This window comes from Diplotaxodon limnothrissa, linkage group LG10, assembly GCF_057381915.1.
Source record: "Diplotaxodon limnothrissa isolate DT_005_m linkage group LG10, D_limnothrissa_male_GT1.1, whole genome shotgun sequence".
NCBI classification, from domain to species: domain Eukaryota; kingdom Metazoa; phylum Chordata; class Actinopteri; order Cichliformes; family Cichlidae; genus Diplotaxodon; species Diplotaxodon limnothrissa.
The window spans coordinates 27,334,453-27,349,940 of NC_140605.1; the positions used below are offsets into that span (position 1 = coordinate 27,334,453).

General features: G+C 41.0%; 1 protein-coding gene across 1 annotated transcript; it reads left to right on the forward strand.

Annotated features, from left to right (window-relative positions):
* The first annotated feature begins 7,074 nt into the window (after window positions 1-7,074).
* LOC146624604 (uncharacterized protein C11orf87 homolog) lies at window positions 7,075-7,506 on the forward strand. The gene has a single exon (XM_085364038.1). The coding sequence runs from the start codon at window positions 7,075-7,077 to the stop codon at window positions 7,504-7,506; it is 432 nt and encodes a 143-aa protein (XP_085220164.1).
* Window positions 7,507-15,488: the final 7,982 nt, after the last annotated feature.

Sequence of the window (15,488 nt, forward strand, 5' to 3'; positions counted from 1 at the left end):
GCACACAAAAGACAAAGCCAAGGCGATGCCGAGTGATTTGCACCACGCCCGAGTGAGCAGGTGTAAATGTTTCTGCCTTGAATGTGACTACATGACACTTTGTATTTGAAAAGAGACCCTCTCTCTACTCTTCTACTCCAGGATTCATTTTTTAGATTCGGCCAACTTGACCTAGACAGCTGAGAGGAGAGGACCTGTATGAATATTAAAATAAGCGCTGTAATCACTCTCCATTTACTAGCCCACAAACATATGCCATGCTTTAAACTGTGCCTGAATAGCTGCATTAATCTTTCAGTATGCACTCATCTACTGTGAGTTCATCATCCAGGGACCCTCACTCCCTCCAAGGCCATTCATTTTTCATGGAGCCCCGACGGTGATGGAGCATGTCCACAAGTGCAACTGGGAAATTACCGTGAGAATCTTCAACACTTTGTGGTACGAACGCATATTAAAAGAAAATCACATGGACCTTAATCTAACTAAATGTTGCTTTCTGCTTTTTTATTTTTTGTTGTTGCCACTCATCTCTCTTTTATATCCCAAGCTGCATGGGAACTACTTGAGTTGAGGTGCAAAACATCACTGCCATTATCCATCCGTCTCTCCTTTTGAGGGTACTGGAGCCTATTCCAGGTGTCATAGGGCCAAAGGCGGGGTACACCGTGGACAGGTTACCAGTCTAACAAACAGAGACAGACAACCATTTGCACCTATGGGCAATTTAGATTAATCAATTGACCTATCCACACAAACTGCATGTGGTTGGACAGTGGGAGTGCTCAGAGGAAACCCACACAAACACAGGGAAAACATGCAAACTTCATACAGAAAGACCTCAGTCTAACGGTGGAATTGAACTATGCAGCAACAGTGCTAACCACTGTGCCACTGTGCTGCCACTACCATTAAACCCTGTATTTCCCTTGCACATCTCTGCTGCTTGTTTAAGACTCTTAAAGCCTGTAAGCAAGTTTCCAAACCATCGGGAACATCTGCTTTATTTATTAACCCTCTCAGGCTCAAATTAAACTTTTTGTTGCTAATGCACAACCAAGTCCTACAGTGATACTTCTGAGTAGAAAAAACTCATAAAATATGTATGTGGGGTAATCAGGTTGTTAGTTTTTAACTGTTGCAAATCGGCAACACCTGCTTCGAGAGGGTTAAATCCAGAAAGTTAATTTAATTTCAGAACAAAAGATTTATGGCTTTTCAGAAGCATTTCAAATCCTATATTTCTGATGAGGTGCTAACTCCCCAATAAATGGCTGATGAGCCTTTACAGTGTAAAAAAACACCCCAAAGCTTCAACGAGATTAATGATTAAAAAAAAAATATCGGGACATGGATATGAAACCCATTTGTTCTCATATTCATACCCAGCTCTTTTTGCTTTTATGCTTGTCAAACTTTAGTGAGTATTTCTTTTAAAAAAAAGAAAAGTATAATGTTGTCAGAACCCTCGAAAGAAAATGACTTATGACTTGTGAAAAATACATTTATTTAAAAAGGAAAATGTGAAAGATCAGCTCATTTCAGCTCATCAGTAATGTGTGTGGATCTGTGATCAGTGCAAAAAAAATAAATAAAAAATCAAAGAATAAAGTAAACCAAACGACTTGGAATGAATGCAATGGAGACCGATTGCAAAGGTCCTCAGTTGAACAATTAACCCAGGTGACAAACATCACTCTAAATAAGCCACACCTCTAATCCAGGTAGCCGCCACAACCTGTGAGTGGATACAGAAGCCCCATCACATTGATGTTAAATGATGTTAACATGTTTTCCCTTCTTTCAAGAGGTTTCTGAGAACTTTGGAGATTATTAAAAGTCACATTAAGCAGTGACAGCTGTGCAGCTATAACACATGAATTTCTACTTAATATCTCAGATTACTCTGCTCTTATGATATGCAGAGACCAGTGCTTTCAATACAGCTGCTGTGGTTGCGTTTCAGAGAGGTGTGGGCTAAAGTGTCTGAAAATAACCAACTCTGTGGGGGACATCAGAAGAGAGAAGACTCACACCTCTAGCTCACCTCTACCCAAGGCTGTATAGGACTAAAATAGCAAGTATTCTGCACATGTAGAGCATCATTTAACCTTTAATAGGTTCTTCAAAGTGTTTCGGAGGAACGCACATGCAGCCAACTCTGCGATTAGCGAACACATGGGTCTCGGCCACCCACTTGTTGGCTCTAAGCACAGCAATTTCCTGTTGATGCTCTTATTGTTTCATAGGCTGTGTAATATGACAATGATTTACATTCATACTGGGCAATTCAGCATCTCTTGTACTGAAGTTTAATTCCAGTGTGCAAACCCTGTGGCTACGATAATGAACCCAAACAGATTAACTCTATTCAATTCAGAACAATTTAATTTTAAATACGCGATTTTAAATCATATGTCTCTCGAATGAGGTCAGCACTTTAAAACTAAGAGAAACCAAACAAGTCTCCAGTGAACATGGACTCAGAATTAAAACTGTCCTTTATTTGTGGAGTTTCTTTTTAGAGACTTCTAGCTTATGTTTTGCTTTTCCCAGCGGCCTCACTAGCTGCTTAGATTCACTTACAACTGGGGTGTCAAACATAAGGCCCGAGCAGGCTGAAATTACTCAAATCTGGCCTACTGGTCAGCTTTGTAAAGTCTAAAGGAGGACATACATTTCAGACATTTAAGTGCATTGTCATAGGTTTTATAGCTTTTTCTGTTAATAAAGACCTCCCCCATGGCCATTCATACTGTACCAAACTAATTAAGTAATTACTAATTAGTAAGTTATTGTAATTCCAGTGCTAAAACATTCATCTTTCCTATGAAATATGCCCTCCATACATTAAAAATAAAAAGACCAAAAATAAAAATAATAAAAATTAAATGTTGTCAAACAATAAAAACTTAACTTAAAGAAGAAAATGCACCCTGGAAACTAAACTGAATTAAAAACATATAGTCAAAGTGGAATAAAAGTAAAATCTAATTAGAAATTCCAAAACTACAACAACACTAATTTGTGGCAACCCATAGTTTTACAGACCTGCCAGATGTTGCCGATCCTGTCTATTGACAGAATCGATCACCTGGTTACTGTGTTGCTCTACGACGTGCTGAACCAGCAGCAGCTGACACCATCACAATCAACAAGACTCAACATGAGGAACTCTGGCTCTGTCCAGGCAGTGGGAGGGGCAGGCAGCACTGGATCTTCCAGTCTGCTTGAGGTATCATGAACAATGGCTCTCAACCCTTCGATGAATGTAGGCGCTATAAACTAGAATACATGAACTCCACAGAAGCTCCTTTTACGCTTTTCCTTATCTTTTGTCATATACCTATATACGGCTAAAATGGTGGATGCTTGTGAAACATCACTGAAGATTCAAATAATGAGTTCAGCGTATGTAAAAGTAACCTTTGCACTCTAATTGCTCAGTTTCAGGCAGAATTTGCTACACTTGGCTCTGTATCATGTTCATGAGAAGAAATATAGTTAATATGGGGCATCACTTAAGGCCCAGGTTCAAGTCTGACCTGCTGCCCTTTGCTGTTCGTCTTCTCTGCTTTGACCTCCACTTCCCTGACTAATCTTCACTAATAAAGGCAAAAAATGTTTTTAAAAAAACATACCTAATATGGTTACTTCACTCAAAGCTCCAGCTGTGAGCACAGAAGCCCCACCCACCTGCAGTTCAAACCTTCTCTTTGCAAGAAGCAGCCAATCAGAAGAAAGCTGGCTAAAAAGAAGTAACAACAACTCCTCTAACAGAGGGGACAATGATGAGTTGGATGAAGGCCTTGAATTATATAAATAAAGATTATAAAAAAAATTGTGTCAATCATGGAATCATGCACAGCTACTCCAGTAGAATTCAGGTATAAACATGGCGCTGGAAAATATTAATAAAGGTTGCCTTTATAAATAATAAAACATTTCATTTCCCCTATGGGGCATCCTGTTGACGTTATTAGCATCCTTAATAAAGCAGTCTGCAACACTCTGATGGCACAGATGTAATCTGAGGCCTCGAATCCAGTTTGAGTAACTGATCCAGCATTTCAAAGGTTAATGAACACCAAAGGGCTGCACAGCAGCTCCTGCTTCTTAATATTTTTTTTAATCATTCCAGCAATCATTTCATCGTTCCTCTCCCTGCCTTTGAGTTGAACAGCAGACATATGGTGATTACATTGCAAAATAATGTACCAGCCTGGCAATGATATTGTATCAAAGGCTGAGTGACTTTTAAAGCTGTGTTCACACCAATTTGAGAACAGTGCGAAAAAGTGAAGCCCTCTCATTCATTTGAATGACAACAGTCTAGCAACACAGGGAGGGTGTGAAGTTTATTGCCTGTTAAACCTCACAAATAGACAGCATAATGTTTACTGTGCATAAATTACCACTTTTCACACTACGAACTCAAACCCTCAAGCTGAGATACAAGGCTGCAGATTATCAGCGTTACGAAACAAAAGAAAAATGGGACTACGCTCATCATGAAATAAAACAGAAGCCCACTGTTTGCATGAGAAAGCAGTATTAGTGGCATACGGCATATTCTCACAATGCTTTAAAGTCTCAGTAGGTCGAGGTGTCCTCGTTGTAGAAGCGTCTCCTCACTTCTCCTTCACCCACACTTCTATATTTGGAGTTTGTGTCACAATGCCTGCAGTAATCTTCCAGTCAGGGAGTTGAGCTTATCTCGGTCGTGATTTCAATTAGAGGCTTTTTTTGTAAACTGTTTCTACAGTCATGTGAAAAAAATAAAAATATATTTGAACTAATAAACACCTGAATTTCTTTGAAACAGTAGTAGAAGGTGTCAAAAATCAACAAAATGTTAGTTTTTTTTAGTCATAATGTAAAAGAGTTATTACATAGATAAGAGTGAACAAAAAGCTTGACGTTTATCACAAATTCAAATGCAGAAAGTCTGAATCAAAGGTTCAAGAGTCTGCTAAACGTTTTTTATCAACAACCTCCAGAGAAAATGAGCTGTGGGTGTCTTCGTGGATAAATCATTCTACCAAGTGAGGTATATTTCAAATGATTGTCTAATAGCACGTAAACGGCAAGAAGAATCTACCAGAAGTGATGAGCAATCCTAAATGTCTTCATAGGTTGGGCAGGTATCTCAATCAGAAAGACTGTGCACAGATTTTATTGTCGTGGGAGGCGAGCCATTAAGAAGCCCATTATGAGAGCTGGACAAAACCTGAACTGGAAAAGTGTCAGTCTCTGATTGAACTACAAATTCTGCTTGAGCATAATGAGATTATATCTGTATCAAATTAAAGCTGAACCAGAAAGTGAACTTTCATCAGGATAATTATGATCCTAATTGCACTAAAAAAAAATCCACAAAGAAATACACTCGGTAGTCACTTTTATGGTGAAAAACTTGCAAAGAAAACTTACAAAAATTGTATTACTTACGCCTTGCTAGGACCAGTCAGACTCCCTTCTACCTTTACTTTTCATGCCACAGATTTAAACAAAAAAAACAGTTCAGTGGAATTTTGGTCCATCGCCACCAAAACCTGCAATCCATATTTAGAGGGCTAACTGTATCTGGCTGTTCTAGGCTGATATAAAACTTCAGCAGTGTGAAGATCATGTATTTGCCCCCAGAACCCACACACTGAAGCAGATATTGATTTCCAAAGTGTTTACTTAGCAGAGTTACACCTGCGACAGCTTGATTTAATGAAGAGTTAAACTGATTTTCAGCTGTAGATCTGTGATAAATGCACAGAGATGTTCTCCGAGCACAAATCCCATAAAGTCTCATGGTAACAAGTGTAGGTGTGGAGCTTTCTAGCAACTTTAGAAGCAAATGAAATCCTCACAGCATGCACAGACCTACAAATGAATGCAATTTCTGTTATTATAAAGAAGCTTAAAATCTTCATAGCATGTAGGTTTGCAGCATTTGACTGACCACACCCTCAGGAATGCCACTGATAGCTAATTTTCCTCCTTATTTAGTCACCAGGATGATTAGTGTTTATTAGTTTGCTGATTGGAATGAAGCGCACGCACCGGGGTCATGTTAATACATAAATTACATCTCAGGGTGAAGAGGGGGGGGAACAAACAACCCTGCCAGCTGACTGGTATAGGAGACCTTTAATGCAGCTGCAGCTCTTCATTCAGATGCTGAGTGGAGCAGCGGACGGCTGGAGGAGGAGGGACGCTTTTCCAGGAAAACCAGACACAGCTCTATTCTAATCGCATTTTTGAAAAGCCCACTTTGATGCATAGTGAGGGAGTTTCCCTCTCTACCTGAGATATTTAGCTGGGGGAAAGCGCCGTCCTAGATGCAGACTGAGCGGATTGCGGCAATCAAAGCGTCCTGAATGATCGGAGCTCGGCAGCAGCAGCAGCAGCAACAGCATCACATTGTATGAAATGCGTCACCGCGATCCAGTTTTCCCATTTACACACATCGGCTCGCCACTCACGGACCGCTTCCCGCACTGACTGTTTTATCAGGTAAGACTCCAGCTTTTTTCCTCCTCCTGTTTAAATATAGCCTACCTGCCTGAGCTGATGCAGATTATTATACTCTGCGTAAAGATGACATTCTTATCTTAAAACGCTGCTGCGTGGAGCGCAGAAAAGGGCTTCTGTTGGGTCTAAATCTCGAAGGCCTACACATTACAATAGCTGATGTATTGTCCCGACTTCTGCTGTGTCTTACATTCAAAGCAACGTCCGAATTTAATTCATTCATTTATTTTCAACCTGACCTGGGCGTATTATCTGTTAGGAGTTGGCACATTTCATCTAACACTGGGATTCAGTGCCATCACAGTGCCATCACAGTGCCACTTGCCATCTTAATTGTCTCGGTTTGGTTTTGTTAATGTAGAATGGATCAGCTAATGGGGAAACTGGAGGGCGGGTTTCTAATGTTCTGCCTCCACTGGAGCTGATCAAGCGGGTCTCGTGTGTCTTCTTTTCGGTGCAGGTAACCACATGCGCGGGCCGGTGTCACCGCGCTGAGCCCGGAGAGCACGAAGGGTACAGGGGTCAGTGAGACTTGGAGTGGCCGGGATGACAGCAAGAACCGCCGAGGCCTCGGGGCTGTCGGTGCCGCTGCACCGCTGTCACGGGGGGTTCCAGGCCAGTAACGGCACCTGCGCGGAGCAGCTCAGCCTATTTCCGCCGTTCTCCTCCACCCTCGCGCTTCTCGTGCTGGTGGCCGTGCTCGTGGGGATCGTCCTCGTTTCCCTGGCAACCTTCCACTTCCACAAGAGGAAGCTTCGGAATAGGAAGATCCAACGCGCGCAGGAGGAGTACGAGCGCGACAGTCGCAACCCCGCGCGCGCCGGGGCGAGCGGGGAGCCCGTGAGGCCGTGCGTCATCGTCCGACCAGTGAGATGTGAGGAGAAGCTCTCGTGTCAGAGCGCGGAGAGCGCGGAGAGCGGGGACGTGGAGGCGGAGGACAAACAGGCGCTGCACGAGACAGTTTCTCTTGACTGTTAACTTAGTGCAACTTCAGGGAACGAGACTGTGGAATAAACAGGAAAAGCAATAAGGCACAAAGAACTCCCACACCCCTCTGCTGCTTGTAGATGAATTAGGGAAAAAATGCAGAATACTGAGCAGAATAGGCCTAGAGGTAACATTTCACGGACACATAGATTAGCTGTGATGCCACACTCCTCCCTAAAACACCACTATTTAGCCAACTCCTTTTGGGACTATGTAAAGTATTTGCCTGCTTTGACTTTTGGGCCTCCCTCTTTCCCCTTTCCCCCCCAGCCCTAAAATGTTGTTTAAACCTCAAATATGTTGAAACTTTAAATCCTCCCAGGGATGTGCACATCGTTGTGCTTAAATTATTGAGAGCTGGTGAGATAACACAGACCATAATGGCTCGCTGATCTTCCTTGGCATGTCCTCTGACACACTACCAGTATGTAGTTAGTCTATAATGGATGTTGTGGTGCTGTTAGGCAGTGCAAAGCTGCACATAGGCTATAGACAACGGCTTATTTGTTTGCTGTAGTATTTTTCCTTCAATCAAGTGACTTAGCATATTTGCATAAAGTACTGTCCTCCAATGTCTGATAGACATCTGTAGGTAGCTCTAGTTAGCCTGACAGGATGCAAAACCTTTTTGCTGTAGTTATGCACATAAGATTTTTTCTTTTTTCCTTTCAAGTGTCTTTAACGTAACTCTTTGGCGCTAATACAGTATTTTAATTTTTGAGTATTTATAATGTATTCTCTGAGATGTAATAAATTGAGAAATCTTCCAAGAGAGGCTTTCAGTTGAAGCCAGTCTTTTCTCTCTCTCTCTTTGTCTCTCCTGATCCTTAATATTGTATAATAGTGGGCCTACTAGAAATTCTGTGTCATTTATTATATGAATTCACTGTAAATGTATGCCATTATGAGAGCTGGAATGTTTGCAGTAACACCATCTTTCTGGAGTTCATTTAACCTGCCTTATCAAAGGAAAATGTGTAATATTCAAAGTTTCTAAATAAATACATGATATATATAAATACTTTATGTTAATCCCTTGAATGTGTCAGGACCACCTTTACTACTGAAGGAAATGTACAACTACACTGGAAACTGAATTGACAGGTACAATTTATCATCATGATTGCAGTACTGTATAGGTGACTGTCACGGCGGGGTGCGCCGGTGTGTTTTTTGAAACAGGACCCAAAAGCAGATGTGGACGAGGTGTTGCAGGTTTAAACAGAAAGTGATCCTTTATTTGGATGATTGCAGGGGTTAAACAAGGAACCCTAAGCAAACTAAAAACACACTAAGAAACAAATACTATGAAGGACAAGGACTATGACTATGACTATGGTGGGGATAACAGACAACCCGACAATGACATTCAGAAAACAGAGGACTTAAATAGGGGAAGTGGAGACACATGAGGAAACAGCTGACTAGGATAAACATAATGATGCACAGGGAAGAGTAAAACTAACCACATGAACACAGAACACAAGACCCTTTTCAAAATAAAACAGGAAACATGCAGACTTAGACACGACAACACAACTTAACAGGCCTAACACACATGACAGACTAGACAAGGAACCAAACATAACCACACAGACATGACGTATGAACCAGGGAGACTTAGTACAGGGGAGATGACATAACTAAGAAACAGGACTACACAGTAATCTAGAAATTAACTAGGTGAACTAAGCTAAGGCACAAATAAATACAAAAGATACATAAACTCAAACACTGGGTCGCTCGACCCAGGACCATGACAGGTGACATTATGAAAATGTTTACATTTACATTCTTACCATTGCCCAATCCTCTTGGAGTGAACAAATGACCTTCCCAAGGGTCTCTAAGAACCCATGAGCCGTGAACTACTGGTGCTGAAAGCTGTGTCTACTGAATACAAAATCACATTCACTGCATATAGGCAATATCGTCCATACAGACCCTATCAGTCTTGCCCACAGACACACCATCCTTGAGCTCAACTTCTTTCTGCAAGCCCCATCACATCTTATTGGACATTGGTGGCCATGAGTCGGCATCAGACAGCACGTTGGCTGGGTACCAGGACACCATGTTCCTAATTGTCCCCAGCAAAAATGCTTGGGAATAAGAAGCAATCTTTGGCAAGATGCCCCCTCTGGAACATGCACTGACAGCCCGCCCATCTATCTTATCTCATTGGCATAAGTGCAACAAAATGAAGCCATTTATCCTCACAGGAAAATTGGAAAAAGTCAGTGAAAGATGACTGATGCATCCTACATTTAAACATATGTTTACTTCACAGCAATTTATAGATTTGAAACCAGAAGGTCAAACAAATTATTGACATTTAAAATAAATACGTAATAATTAGAAGGATACGGTGCATTAAATGTTGCAATTCTACGTAGCTAGATCTGGCCACAACCTGCAGCAATCATACTCATAATTACCTTGTGCAACTCTTGCCTCTGATAAATGTGGATCTAAATTTTATTTATTTGGACGTGCAGGCATCTCTTGCCAACAAGGCAGGATGAGGAAGTACACTGACTTGGTGTCAGTAGCAGTGAAAGAATGAATGTGAGTGGGCATGGGCGGATGGAGATCAATGATAACTAGATAGTTTAAATGATTGAAGGTCAGTGTCTCAGAAGAGGTGGAGGGAAGTGGAACACAGTAGCTGGGGAGGGAAGTGGGTTCACCAGCCAGGACTCTATTGTGCCCAATGACTACAAATTAGTGGAGGTCTGTGGCTAAGTCTTTTATGATGATTAGTCCCTAAGAAGGGGAAGTCTGTGGCTGTCAGTTGTGGGCAATTCGTGGGAGTGTGTGTGTTGCAGTTGGTGTAGATTACTTGTGGGGTGCTACTACAAAAAGAATAGGGTGACTAGGCTAAGTACCCAGGTGGAAAGAAGTAGCAAAGGGTGGATAAAGGTGATTGACTAATGGTAGGGAGTTCAGTATCTAAGAATGGATAGAAGGCTCTGGCTATGAATGGACAGAGAAATGGAAGGAGGTCAGCTGCTATAAAATGACGAAGTATGTAAATAAGATTGAACAGAAATGCATGGCTCAAACTGTATGAAGTACTGGAAGAGCTTATCAGCTAGACTTGGCTAGGGTTGTCAAAGTTCAGTGACTAGAAATGGTTGGAAGCTTTGAATCTTTTAAAAATCTGAGTCTAGGAACTGACAGTGGAATGGTAGCTGGGGATGGATGGAAATCAATGGCTAGGAATCATTTGAGTGTCTAGGAATGGACAAATGAATGGTGGGAAGCTAGTAACCATAAATGGATGGAGGTTACTAGATAGAAATGGACAGATACATGGAAAGATATCGGTTATAGTGAAAGAATAGTGAAAGTCCATGGATACAAGTTAATAGAAGTGTCTGGCTCAAAATGTACATGGTAATGGAAGAGCTCAACAGCTAGGTTTGGATAGAGCTGTCACAGTTCTGTGGCTAGAAATAGTTGGAAGTTAAGAATCTATTAAAAGTCAGAGTCTAGGAGTTGACACTGCAATGGTAGGATGGCAGTAGCTAGGAATGGATGGAAATCAGTGACTGAGAATCAGTTGAGTATCTAGTAATGGACAAAGGAATGGTGGGAGGTTAGTAGACAGGAATGGGTTGAAGTAACTGGATAGTAATGGACAGACAAATGGTGAGGGATCAGCAGCTAAGAATTGATGGAGGTCAGTGGCTAGGAATTTACAGAGGAGTGGAAGGGGACACTAGGTAAAGATGGAAAACGGTTGGTGGCTAGGATGGAAGTCAACAGCGTACAAAAGGAAATGGAAAAAGGGCAGTAGCTGTGATTTAAGTAAAGTCATTGTCAGTGCCTCAGAGTCACTGAGGGTTGCCAGTCTGGAAAGATTTAAGGAATTATGAGGTCTGTTTCGAGGAATTATTTAATCAGTGAGTTGAAATGGATAGAGATCAGTTGACGAATGTAAGCTGAAAGTCAATAGCTTTGAAATGGAGGTCAGAAGCCAGTAGCCGGGAATGGATTGTGATCAGTAGTCAGTAATTGGGAATGGATGGCGATAAGAGGTCAATAATCAGTAATGAATTATGACAGCTATTATCTATTATCAGACATATAGCTGCATTAGAAAGGCAGAGACAGAGGGCAGACAGAGACTTTTGTGACATAAGTTCACTTTGGGAATAGCCTACTTATCGTGTATAACCTAATTTAAAATTAATGGGGCCAGTTTTCACGGTTTTGTTGTCTCAGGAGGCATGCTCATCACCGCTCCAAATAGACTCTGCAAGGTGCGCTGGTTGGCCAGTAAGTGGAAATAGGGGCTCTAGACATTGTTTAATGTCTCAATGATGGTGCCATTATGGTTGTGAGTACTGTGTATGTCACCTAAGGCAACATGCCTTCATATAGGTCTACACATCAAAGTAAAACTATCTATATTAGCTTGCACCACCTTCTCAAAGGAAATGACTGCATTTTTTTTCTTTCTTTTTTGTCTTGTGGGATGATGTCCCAGCATAATTAGTAACTAAACATAATTTAAGGCTAAGCGGATAGAGAGCGACATCATCCAAATGATGATTTATAAATTCAATTCTCAGTTGTGAAGTAAATGAAGTGAAAATAATACAGTAAAACAGCTGCTAGTTTCACTTCTTTTAAAACATTAAAGTGACTCTACGTAGGTCAGCAAAAGGGGTGTGGCAGTTGGCATAATCGTTGCACAGAGTGTGCGCTTGTGGATGAGTGAACTTTGTGGTGTAGGATGTAGCACTTAATGGCATAACTCGAAGATGCATGGCGGGAGAGGGGAGAGAAAGAAAAAGAGCTCTATTCAGACGAGGGTGTGTGTGTGCAAGGATTTATGGTATAGAAAGATGCAGTCGCTGGTTTGGCTTGTTTCTCTGTTCCACACTGAGACATTGTTGCAAACTGTGTAGCTTGATGTTTGAAAAGAAAACCCAGAACATAAGGAATATTACCTCTGAATTGTCATGCGAAAAACAGAAATGTTTCTGCAGTGCAGGTGTAACATTACATCGAGACAGTGTGAAGATTTGGACCTTCTCCAAGCGGTGAAAGAACTCAGCTCAGGTTGTTCCTACAAGGCCTGGCAAGTAAACTACTGGGCGTGCCAATTAATGGGCTTCCGGTTGCACTCAATATAAAACCAACGCTTCTGCCAACCTGCCTGCTGTGGAGCATCGGACTTTAAAGGGCTACACATTAACAGAAGCAGCATGAGTGGGGGATTAAAAAAAAAAAAAAAATTGAGTGATAAACACTTCACAGTCCACTGCGTCAGAGATTGGAAGATTTCTCAGTCTTTGATATGCAGCAGGAATTCACTGGAATTAAAACATTTCTCAAGGTGAAGGGATGAATTAGACGCGCGTCCGGTTACAGCTTTCTCATGCTGATAAGGCTTTGCCTGCGACTTTACAGCTCGCTCCGATTATTCCACTGAGCTGCATTAGCAGATTGGTTCTGGGCTCCATATCTCGGCTCAGAGTGATGACAAGTGTCAGTTCACTGTCAGGAAGAGAGGGAACCACTGCTCCCGTTCTCACCCCTGCTGTCAGGGTTTGAGGAGGATGATTTGTCACCACCAGTGTCTGTGTATATGCTTCATTACTGCGGGTTCAAGCTGTGACTGTGAGGGTACATTACCAAGAACTCAGGCAAGTACCTTCATGGCTCTGTGGGCAAGAAAGAAGGAATCGAAAATAAGATTTGTTCAAAGTGTGTATCATTTTTGATGTGCTGTACTGTTCTGCCCTCATTCTCCTGTAATTCATATAGGCCTCAGTTTAACTAGAACATTACTAACAGAGATGCAGTGGTCTCTAAGAAAATGGGTGTTTTAAATGGAAGCCTTAGAGTCATTGAAAGAGTGGAGTAGTCGCATGTATGTGTGTGAACTACAACACAGTGTTTTCTGATCATGATAGTATGTAAGATGCTTGGTCCATAATTTGATCTAAACTATATAAACTACTGGCTACAATTGTAGCGACCAGATGATGACTCCAAATGTCTACATTGTCTCATGCAAATTATCTCTGCTGATCACAAAATGACAGGAACGCTCATGTGGTTATCAAAATATCATGCAGGGAAAAGGGCAAAAATAATCCTTATGGTCTGCATCTAGTTAAGTTCCTTAAGAGAGGTCTGTGATTTTTTTTAATGATTAAAATATATTTTTCGCTCAAGTAAATTATATCCATCTTATAAAAATAACTTCAAGTTAAAAATCACATTCGGTGGAAAACCAAAGCCTCTTTAGTGGGAATCGAAAAATTTTTGTATTTTTGAGAAAAACTCAACCAGTCCAGTTAGCTTCTATCAAAAGATTGTAGGGAAAAACAAATAAACAAACCCCAAAACAATGGCCTAAAAGAGACAAAAGTTCTGCAGAGCTGTGGGATTTGTTACTATGACTGATACAGGCAGTCACAAGATCTATAGTTAGTAAATAATTCAATAACAACATGTTATTGATCCATTGTGAGATTTTTTTTTGTTTCTCCTGATGTTGTGTATGGCTGTGTTCCTCTTACCTTCACCTAAATAAAACTCATGTGTATTGATTTACTGTGTGTTCACCCTGCTTGGGTATTACAGTGGGTGCATTTTACAGCCATCGAGGCCCCACAGGACACCAGAATGTGAGTATAGGCCCGAACAGCAAATATGTTTCTCGAATGTAAAACGGCTCCAGTTGATACCCTCCACTGAATTTTCTCGCGGTGGAGAGGGGCTTTAAGATGAGATTACTGATGGATGGGGCTGCTGCCTGTTCACACTTCTGGAGATTAATGGCTGCATGGCTTCATGTCCTGTATAGTAATCCATTTGTGGGACACTGCATCATTTTCTGACAGCTGAATTAGGGTTCTGCGTGATTGCTCACCTTAGTTTATAGCACAAAGGCTTGGAACATCATATCCTGTGAAAAGGACAGTGACATTTTTCCTTATAAGACTGTTATGTAATGGATACACATTTCAGTCTACACACGGTGAAGTGAATTGTCAGAGGTTCTCCATTTCACAGACGAAATTAAACTATCCTTAAAGAAAACACAGATTATCGCTCAAAGCAGGAGTCTTTGATGATTTTCATGACTGGACTACAACCAGCAGTGAACTGGTTCCAACGCTAACATTATGCTGAACATTTTGATGGTTTTCTTAAGTCAAAATGGATGTGCTGTTTTTTGTTTTGTTTTTTTAATTAGGGCATTAAATAATGTTAAAAATGTTCATTTATAAATATGTGCACTCTGTGCTGTCAGACACAAATACCTCTTCTCCACTGGCACACTGCACATCTGGATCTGGTTCTAGCTTCTGAGAATGAGCCTACAGCTACTTTTTTTTCTCCCAAATATAATTTGGCTCCTACAAAAGAGGCTTTGGTCTTCCCCTGAAAGAAAATCCCCAGGGCTGTGATTTATAACCTTAAGGGATTTTTTTGTTGTTGTCATTGTTTTGTTTGTTTGGTTTTTATAAATGGATATCATTTACTTAAGCTTAAAAATATATTTTGTTCACCCCCCAAAAAATTCACAAATCTCTGTTGAGTCCCAAACTTAACTCTATGCAACCCAATCAAGCTTAAGTGCAAAGCTACTACCACAAAGGCCCATTTTGAGCCACAAAGACCCATTTTTTCCAGCTGTACAAGCAGCAGCAGGGAACTACACTACCTGACCAATAAATAAATAAATAAATGAATAAATAAATTATCTGGAACTCTATGTGTCCCAAAATGAGGTCAACTAACTGCCTCCTTTCCCCCCCCCCCTTTCTCCTGGTCTGTCACTTTAACCCTCAACACACTTTCTTCACTACAAAAGCAGTAAATTCTTTAAAGATTTAAACGTTGTTTTTTTTTTTAAAGTAAGGTCTTATATTGCCATGAATACAAAAACAGCATACTGTCTTATTGAATCACACTGCTGTATTAATCCCCCAGCTACAAACAGT

Coding starts and splice junctions, on each gene's coding strand:
- LOC146624604 (XM_085364038.1), top strand. CDS start 7,075: ATGACAGCAAGAACCGCCGAGGCCTCGGGGCTGTCGGTGCCGCTGCAC.